This window comes from Triticum aestivum, chromosome 1D (genome assembly GCF_018294505.1).
Source record: "Triticum aestivum cultivar Chinese Spring chromosome 1D, IWGSC CS RefSeq v2.1, whole genome shotgun sequence".
Classification (NCBI taxonomy): Eukaryota; Viridiplantae; Streptophyta; class Magnoliopsida; order Poales; family Poaceae; genus Triticum; species Triticum aestivum.
Window position 1 is genome coordinate 67142094 of NC_057796.1, and position 9529 is coordinate 67151622.

At 47.8% G+C, this 9529-nt stretch overlaps 2 protein-coding genes across 3 annotated transcripts; one reads left to right on the forward strand and one right to left on the reverse strand.

Annotated features, from left to right (window-relative positions):
* The first annotated feature begins 216 nt into the window (after positions 1-216).
* On the forward strand, positions 217-1645 carry LOC123180342 (actin cytoskeleton-regulatory complex protein pan1). The gene is made up of 2 exons (XM_044592378.1): positions 217-1253; positions 1329-1645. Exons 1-2 carry the CDS (start codon positions 380-382, stop codon positions 1388-1390), a joined length of 936 nt encoding a protein of 311 aa, XP_044448313.1. The 5' UTR covers positions 217-379; the 3' UTR covers positions 1391-1645.
* A 1926-nt stretch (positions 1646-3571) lies between these two features.
* On the reverse strand, positions 3572-8073 carry LOC123180341 (uncharacterized). 2 transcript variants are annotated; one of them, XM_044592375.1, is made up of 6 exons: positions 7756-8073; positions 6617-6888; positions 5807-6458; positions 5515-5714; positions 5198-5442; positions 3572-5093 (listed from the first exon to the last, which is right to left on the reverse strand). In XM_044592375.1, the coding sequence occupies exons 2-6, from the start codon at positions 6886-6888 to the stop codon at positions 4015-4017; spliced, it is 2448 nt and encodes an 815-aa protein (XP_044448310.1). In that variant the 5' UTR covers positions 7756-8073; the 3' UTR covers positions 3572-4014. The 2 variants fall into 2 exon arrangements, with proteins under 2 accessions (XP_044448310.1, XP_044448311.1); XM_044592376.1 differs by lacking the exon at positions 7756-8073 and adding an exon at positions 7635-7651.
* Between the last annotated feature and the right edge of the window lie 1456 nt (positions 8074-9529).

The window sequence follows — 9529 nt, forward strand, 5'->3', positions numbered from 1 at the left end:
CGACGAAGCGCCTTCGACTCGCTCCAGTGATTATAGTTGTCGCTAGGTGGTCTACGGACATCAATATTTTTTTATGTGCTCTTTGCACTGCCATAGCATGACAAATAGATATAGAAAGTTTCATGAAAAAAAGTGAGTCGATCTACCGAGCCTGGAGCCCGTTCCACTCCCTCTTCCCACTCCACCGGCAATCCAAGCCTCCTCCCACCTACTACCTCCTTTGCTCGTGGAACCCCGCCTGAACACGAAATTCCCGTAAGGAAAGAAAAAAGGAGAGAAAAATCTCTCCCCCAGGAGCCGTTCGGCCGAGCCTTTCCTCCCTCAGAAACCCTAATCCTCCCCTCTCCTCCCTTACCCTGTAAAGCCGCCGCTCGCCGCGATGACGCCCCCCTTCCGCCCGTCCCCATCCTCCACCGCCCCCGCCCCCCGCGGCTGCGGCGGCGAGCGCTGCGCCTCCGGCCGCGATGCCTGGCCGCTCCACCACGTCCGCCACAACGACGTCTTCTGCCGCCTCTGCTCCTCCTGCGTCCTCCTCTACCACCCCGCCTCCTTCTGCTCCGCCTGCCTCCTCCTCCTCCACACGGACGCCGCCGCCGCCGCCGCCGCCGCGGCGCAGGACCCCCACTTCGACCCCGCCGTCGCCCCGCCGGGCCCCACCGCCGAGTGCTCCAATTGCGGCCTCTTCGTCGCCCATGTCGCCTGCATCCCCGACCCCGTCTCCTTCGTCTGCCCGCCGTGCGCCGCCGAGGCGGAGGGCCGGCCCTTCACCTACGCGCCCGCCGCCCGCCGCGTGATGGACGAGCGCGCCGCGCGGATCCTCCTCGTCGCGGCGCGCCTCGCGCACGAGTCCATCGGCCGCGCCGCCGCCGCCGCCCGCGAGGAGGCGGAGCGCCGCGTCCAGGAGGCTGCCGTCGCGCGGAAGCGGTCGCGGGAAATGCTGGACGCGGCCTTCCGGGCGCTCGAGGAGGAGGCCAGGGCCGCCAAGATCAAGGAGGAGGAGGAGGCCGCCAGGGAGGCCAAGAACAAGAAGGAGAAGCCCGCTGCGGCCCAGCCGCCCAAGAAGAAGACCCCTAAGAGCAGCGAGTCGAGCAGGGACAGGGATAAGATGCTCAAGTTCAACGCCATGCAGCAGCCGGCGCTGGCATTTGCTGCGGCAGCCGCTGCCGCAGCCAGCTCAATGCCACTGTCGACGCCATTGTCAACCCCAACACCCAGGGAGGACAAGAAGCCCATGAAACTGGAGGAGCAGCAAGGTGAATAACTACTGGAATACTTCAAATGGACAGGCCAATTGTTCTGTTCAATAATCAGTATTATCATTCTTGCAGGTTCAACGGACACAGTAGCAGATGAGGATGTGAAGGGGTTGTTTGGGACCTTGCAATCATAACGTTGGGGGTATCACAATCGCCCATCTGTTTGATCTGCTTCCATTTGTTTGCTGTTGCTAAGTGAACCGCAAGGAGGCTTTGCTTGAATTTAATGAATCCCTATCCCGGAACCACCTCACCGTAAATTCTAGTCCTGTCATGTTAGACGATCCTCTTATTTATGTAGCTGCTTCACCTCCGTGTCCTATTCGTTATTATACTCTATTGGATGATAATTTATCGCAATCGGTCTTCAGACTTGTAGATCGAGGAAACCAAAGCGAGTCAAAACTTTATATTCCATATAACTACACAGCTATTTCTTTTTTGTCATTTGGCATAATCTTGTTGAATGTGCAAGTTCCTTTGCAATATTGTGTAAATGCACCAAGTGGTCGTAATAATCTTTATCCCCATTCAGTACACAATGGAAAATCAAAGAAGTGGTGTGATGGCAGATTGAAAATTACCCAGAGCATAGTACCATTTCCTGAACATGACTTGGTATAATGGCAGGGTGGATATCTTCCAAAAATGAAGTGTGTAGGTCTTGACACCCTTGCACAACTCATCCAAATCCTTTTCTTGCACAACACATCCAAGCTCTGTATTTGAGCACTCTTCCACATGTGCTAAATTTTGCTAACTGTTTACATGATTCTCCATGCCTCGTGATCGAGCATGTCTATCGTTTGTTGTTTGTGTAGTTCTAATATACTCCTACCTGATATGCTCATAAATGATGATGTTACTCTGGAAGTCTTGCTTAGGCCAGTTCTTTTGGGGCTTATGGGTCGCTTCTAGAATAAAATTTTGGCAGTCATCCATAAGCCCCAAAAGAACTGGCCCTTACTTGCTTAACTAAACTGTTGGTGAGGCTCAAATCGTATTGAGGCCTCACATCCTGGTGCCACCCCTCCGCAGCAGCTTCACCTATGCTGCTTCCTCGCTAAGCTCACCATTGGTGTGGCACTGTCCCGTCACCATTGCTGCCACATGAGGCAAGAGGCATGCCATAGAGTTCAGTATTTTTTTTTGGGTTTGAAATCAGTGTTTTTTTATTAAAAAAAAGTGGTGTGGAGTCAGTGTTTCAGGATATGCACATTGTGATCCAACAATTGGAAGTTGTAATTCATCTAAACTGAAGGCCCATATTTGATGAATGGAAAGCTTGTTACTACTTTATTAAATAATCACCCAATTTTTAACACATACTTCTGTCATCGCCCTCCTCATCTCCCAATGGTGAACTCACGGTTCAAACCAACAACCAGGATGAACTAGTCCGTGCACAAGAATAAAATTGAACAAATTACATACCTGAGATACCTGTGGTTGAATCAATCAAATCAAACCATCACAATTTGGATGCTTGAGATTATGAATGGTTGAGCCCAAATCAAACCAACATCCCCAAGATATATGACCAACATCGCAACAAAATCATAGGGAAAGAGCCCAGAAACCCCAAGAGAATCTCTTGATGTCTGTCAATTCAAACCCCTTGGCACTACCCGAAACCGAATTTGAATCCAGTGGATACAGTGCACCAATAGCATCCCCAGTTTTTTTTTCTTTTGTGAGAATTCCCAATGGCATCCCCAGCTAACTCACTCTGCCTTCCCTCCATCTTGGAATCCACTAGGAATCCAGGCGGGCTGAACTCCAACGAACAAACATGTCTATTCCTAGAGAACTCTGCACTCGTTAGAGAGTACTCCCTCCGTCCCATATATTAATATTATGGGACGTGTTAAAAATAAATAACCCTTGCGGTTATTAGGGGATAACCCCCGCTCCTTCTCACATGTGCGGTTGCACACTTCCAGCAACCGTCACGACGGTTCCTGGAAAGGCATCTCTATGAACCATTGTGTCCCTCGACTGTTCCCACTGTATATGAGTGTTCATTCATCATCAACAAAAAACTGTTCGAATCGTTTGTTCATTGTCTCTGTCGATACAATTCTATTCATCACTGTACGGAGGGAGTACTCCACAAGTATTGGTCGAGGGATTTGTACTGATTTTGTTGGTGTTTGGGTTGGGGAGCTCAGGTAGCCACGAAAGTTCAGTTAGGTGAGGGTTATCGAGTCGTATCGGCTGAAATTTAGCAAATGTATGCACTCTTGCCATGAAGCAGCTTCTTATTTCAATCGGGGCACGAGCTTGCTCCCTCCCAACATGAGAGCACGCTGCCGGAAGAGAATATTAACATAACCTCCTTCAACAGCAATTCAGATTTGCCCATCATTTGGGGAAAATCGTCGTAATACAGGGGGCAAAGTAACAAGCTCATGTGATTGTAAACCACGTACTCCACATGAGATTGTTGCGCTTTTATTCACATGGTTCCCTGATCCGCTACAAGGATAAGCATTGGTTGCGTGTTGCCTGACTTCCAGATGCATTCATTCAGTAAGCATGAAGTTTTGGTAGCTGAAGACATACAAACCGCACAAACAAACTGGTGGTTTCAGACGAGAAAAGGAGAGGCCTAAGGCGTCATGTCCCATCTATCCGATCAGCTAATCTAACCTCGACAGAAGAATCATTCAGTCCATCAGTTTCTTTAAGCAGCTGCAGTTTCCTTGTCGCCTGAACTAGCTTGTACCGCCACAGTTCCTCCATCACCGTCCCAAGTTTATCTGCCCCCTCTTTCCTGGCGAGCAGGACTATCCTGATTGCGATCAATTTCCTGCACACAAGTCGCTTGACTGTTCTCACTTTCAGAAGGTTGCGTGATTTGCGCCGCTGCAGTTTCTTCCTCGTCATCAGAAATTTCCATCACCGCAGTTCCTTCATACCCGTCAGAAGTTTCTCTGCGCACTCTTTCCTGGGGAGCAGGACTATCCTGACATCGATCAAGTTCCCGTAAAGAAGTTGCTTGACTGCTCTCAGCTTCAGAAACTTGCGTCGCTGTAGCGATTTCGTCTTCATCAGATGGTCCTCTAGGCTTTCTTTTCTTGCAAGCAGGACTGTCCTCATCACTATCCTCATCAGCGGGAACTTCACTGCCATTTTCAATGTTGGCTTCCTGAACATCAAGTTCTCTGGGTTCATTGTCACTGGTTGATTGTGGACCCTTGAAGAGTGAGGTATCTGGAGAACTGCTGTTGGTGGCGGAAAGCAACGCATCTAACTGTGTTCTCACAGAAACTGCCACGGCAATTGCATGGTCACATATCACAGAGTCACTGGGTGGGCAATGGACAACATTTGCCAGTGCCTGGTAATAGCGAAGCAGCGCCAAAGATGGCGGCGCCAATCCCCTGTCACGGCAAACCTTAGCCGACTTCATTGCATGCTTGCAAAGGTTTCCCTTCCTTGACCAGCTACAGTCACACAATGCAAGCTCAGAACCTGGGTTCAGTATGGCATGGGACTTGTCCTTGTGTTTCTGGCAGACCACTCTAGCACAGTTGCCTTCAATTACAATATCAGAATCTGGAATTTGCAATCCCTGCTGCCATGGGTTTGGGCCAGTTTTCCACTCACTCCTCCAGTAACGAGAGAAACTGTCTTTCCCAGAAAATTCATCCAACCAGCAGTAAGAGTGAACCTTCGTACCCAACTTATGAACCAACCAGTCTGCACGCTGGTAGATACTTTCATCTGCCTCATTCAACAGACGAAGTTTTAGCAGGTGATGGTACCTCTCAATTGCTGAAGCTACCTCAGCAGTAGCCAACGGGTTGGTCTTCAGGACGCCTGTCCATGCCCCTGGAAGATATTGAGATTAAACGGTTGAATAAGAGAACTTACCAAAAAAACCTGTAACAAGTAAAATCCAGATATGGCCAGAAAAGCAAGGTATATGGACCAACCAAGTCTTGGAAACCATAGAGCTTTGAAGTAGTCCACAAAGCCAGAGCAATCAATAAAATCTTCCAGGAAGGCCTGAAATAATTCTATATCACCATTTCCTCTGCAGATGCTGGATATTGCCTCACCAAGTCGTTTCGACATCATTGAACGCCTCTCAAAATCTGAACACTTGCTCATCAAATTTTTATGCCAAGCGTGACGGACACGCCATAAGGAAATCAACACCGGGCACTGAAACACTTCCCTGTTCAGCAAGCAATATACTCAGGCACCACAAACCCAGGAAGCAGTACACTGGCAGAGAAGCATTAGTTACCTTATAGTGCGGACATCGGTCAAGGGATCATCAATAATGAAGCCACCCAACTGCCATGTCGGGTCTTTCGTACGAACTCGATCATATAGAGCACCCATCCATCTATGTATCTCACCATGTGTAAAATTGGGAGTGATGATCCAAGCAACAGGAATTGCATTTTTCTGCTGGTCGAAAACAAGGATGCTATGTACAGGATACTGCAAAATGGCAAACAACGATACTACTATGAAATCAAGCAAACTAAACTACTATGAAAAAACAAAAAATGAACCAGATGACATTGACAGACCTTTAACTTGTTTGTTCCAAACTTTGAATCAGAAGCCAGTAAACTGCGGTTGCCATACTGAATCATCTGCTGTAGCTGCCAATCTGTCTGAATGCCCAAGACAAAGGTATCATTATCGGAAAAATCTTCATAGAAAAATACACAGTCCTGGTTATTTTCAACCCATTTGTTCATACTAACAGCATCGTCATCATCAAGTTCATAAACAGAACGCCGCATTTTTCTTTCCAGCCTTCTAACATATCTGTGAGTAAGAAGGTCATCACGATTTGATGGTCCTCCTTGCTTTTCAACCATTTCAGTATGTCTCTGCATTATGGTCTCGACAGGAATACCAACATAGAGCAAAGACATAACTTCAAGAAGTAATTCATCCGATATGTAAGGTGCAAACATTGCCTTCGTCCCTACAGCCATCTTGTCCATGGGACCATGACATGGTGTGCCTTTCTTATCTACATGCTTGTTGTGGTTATATATCACAAGAGCCAATGATGGTTCAGCGATCAAACGCTTCACAATAAAATGGCAAACACACCCCCTCTTTGTATTAGGGCGACCAGCGGGTGTTTTCCTCTTTCCGCAAGAGGATCTGCTAGGCCGGACAGCACCACCCTTTCTATAATCATCTGGACCAAAAGAACACCAATACCTGCATGGAATGGTGTCGCAGTATTCAAATATTCTGTTTAAATTCTAGCATCTCAACTAGGAAACAGCTAAAGCCAAAAGCATTAAGGACAAGGCACACAACCAGTCACTCTCACAACATGTGATGCATAAACACTAGGCATGCTTCCATTTACTTACAGAATATACTCAAGTATCCCGTCGACTTTTGGTTTGCAGGTCATGGTTGGAGAACGCCTTCTCCGTGCCTCAACGTGGAATCTTGTCGGGCATGCTTTGTTGTTTGATTCTCCTCTGACAAAATCACCCACCCTAGAAAATGGAATGAGTGCAAGCCTGTCCATTGAGTCCTTCCAGCCCTCCACCATGGACCACGTGATATCTGCTGCTGAAAACTCTAATATGGTCGGATTCTGAACTGGAAGGGTGAGAATTTCATCCCACCTAGTCATCTGCAAGCACAGAGTCATCATCCTTAAAAGAATGGAAACAAATCCAAATAACCGGAAGATCACGATGTCAGATCTATTTTCTTTTCACTGAGACATGGATGGGGAAGTTTTGGTCCATTCAGAGAGGACATCATAGACTTAAGATTAAACAAACCATGCATGTTACAGTCAGATGTGTCTTGTTGTATACACGTTTTCAAGTGTAATTTGTGATCTAATGGAACAAGACCACAGTTACATTCCAAAGTCTAAATACAAGTGAGCCATGGCCTTGAGGCACTGGAAATGCAGAAGTATGAAACTTCAGTCTAGTTTGTAACAACTTAGACATGACTAGTGATCAACCATGTAGATTGTCCCTTTTCCTCCATCTATCTATATCAATAATAAAATGTTTGTCAGACACAGCAATCAAGGGCTAATCCACGAAAAGTTGAGAAAAGCAGAGATATGTGTGGAATTGTTATTCAACATGACTCTGTTTCCACATGGCATTCTCGCAAACAGTACGATGCAACAAATCACACAACTGGCATAGAATTGGGACTACATCGAAACTGAATCGAACTGGGGCGTGACATCCTAAACAAAACTAGATCATAGCATGAATGAAACGGTCGTCGAGTAAACAAAATGACACTTCCTAGGGGCAAACTCATGAGGCAAGGCAGGATGACACGGGATTGCCAAGATACAAGCTAAAGTCAACCAGATAACACCTCATCCATGCTGCTCAGCACCTCTACCTTGAGTAACTAAACAAAATCTCCATGGAAGCCTTGCAAGAATCATCTCGCCGCCCCTAACTAAAAATCATGCAACCGGAGGCATTTCCAGCCTCAGACGTCGGATTGGAAGCTAATTTACCCTGGCGCCTGGAGGGGGGTGGGAGGTCTGCCGGAACGCAGAGCGTGGATTGCAGCCTGCGCTGCCTGCGGGGCGAAGGGCGCGGAAGAGGCGCTAGGCGACCGAAGGGCCGGGCGAATGGCGGGCTGCCGCCGCACCTCCGCGGTGTGTTGGGCGGGCCGGCGAGGAGGCCGTCCGGCCGCCCGAGGGGCTAGGGTTTGGGAAGGGAGCGCTGGGGTTTTGGGTTTGTTTCCGGAGGCTTCGAATGATGCGGGAGGGAGGCCTCGTGCTCGCAGTCGCAGACGGCTGGGGATTTCTCCCTTTTTTTTTTCCTGAGCTCGTTTGTTGGCTTCGCTCTCGATGGAATTGGAGTGAGGCCGCCGGCCTTTTTTTTTTGTTCTCTCTAAGATTTGGGATGTTGGTTGAGGTGGGGGTGTCACACCCAACAATCAAATCTGGGAAAATTTAGGGATGAACACGAACTAGGATTGCGATCTGGATAGTATTATCTCGAATATGCTAGGTATATTCCTCACAGAGGGAGGTTTTTATGTATACATTGTTTTGAGGTTGAGCTCAGCTGGAATGAATGGTTACAAGTGCACGGCGCTGGCGTATATATAGCCACTCTCTGAAACGGAACAGTAACAGAACGACAATAGAAACAGTACAGTAACGGTGAGCGAATGTGAGCCGTTAGATCTTCATAGCGGCAGTTGATTGCATCCGTCCGATAACTGAACCCGCTTGATACTGAATCTCATCTCAGGCCCTCACAATGCCCCCTCGAAAAAACGAACTTGTCCTCAAGGAGTAGTCAAGTACCTTGACGCCAGCCTTCCACCGTTTGCTTGAAGAAGCGAGGGAATGTATGCTTAATGAAATCTGCATCTTCCCAAGAGGAATCTTCGGGAGGAAAATTTTCCCACTGTACAAGCCACTGGATCATGGGGAGGTTGTTCCTGGGAATAAGACGCATTTGTAACACCATCACAGGTTCTTGCTTGATGTGTCCGTCCTCCGTGACCAAAGGAAGATTTTCACAAGGAACAACAGTAGGACCAATGTGTCGTTTAAGCTCACTGACATGAAAGACTGGGTGTATTTTTGTCCCCGCTAGAAGTAGCAAGTGGTAAGCTACATTTCCCACTTTATGCAGAACTTTGAACAGCCCGCAAAACTTACTTTGAAGTTTAATATGTGACTTGGCCCCAAAGGCATTCAGTATGTAGGGCTGCATTTTGAGATACACCATGTCTCCCTCTTGGAAAGAACCCTCCGCACGTTTTTTATCTGCAAACTTTTTCATGCGCTGTTGTGCCGCCTGTAAGTTTTGCTTCAAGGTAGCGGTAGCTAACAGTTGTTGTCTGTCAGTCAACATTTCTTTGGCCTCATTGTCATGGATAATGTACTCACTGATTTGTGGAGGAGGATAACCATAGAGAGCTTCAAATAGTTTTTTTGTAGTGAAGAATGAAAGCAGGTGTTATTGTTGGGGAACGTAGTAATTTCAAAAAAAATCCTACGCACACACAGGATCATGGTGATGCATAGCAACGAGAGGGGAGAGTGTTGTCCACGTACCCTCGTAGACCGAAAGCGAAAGCGTTAGCATAACGCAGTTGATGTAGTCGTACGTCTTCACGGTCCGACCGATCAAGTACCGAACGCACGGCACCTCCGAGTTCAGCACACGTTCAGCTCGATGACGTCCCTCGTACTCCGATCCAGCCGAGCTTTGAGGGAGAGTTTCGTCAGCACGACGGCGTGGTGACGATAATGATGTTCTACCGAC

Bases quoted from the DNA above. Each gene is read 5' to 3' on its own strand.
- LOC123180342 (XM_044592378.1), top strand. From the start codon at position 380: ATGACGCCCCCCTTCCGCCCGTCCCCATCCTCCACCGCCCCCGCCCCC. The intron at 1,254-1,328 runs GTGAATAACTAC...TCATTCTTGCAG, and splicing joins GAAACTGGAGGAGCAGCAAG to GTTCAACGGACACAGTAGCA.
- LOC123180341 (XM_044592375.1), bottom strand. From the start codon at position 6,888: ATGACTAGGTGGGATGAAATTCTCACCCTTCCAGTTCAGAATCCGACC. The intron at 6,459-6,616 runs GTAAGTAAATGG...CATTCCATGCAG, and splicing joins GGGATACTTGAGTATATTCT to GTATTGGTGTTCTTTTGGTC. The intron at 5,094-5,197 runs GTTGGTCCATAT...AATATCTTCCAG, and splicing joins TCTATGGTTTCCAAGACTTG to GGGCATGGACAGGCGTCCTG.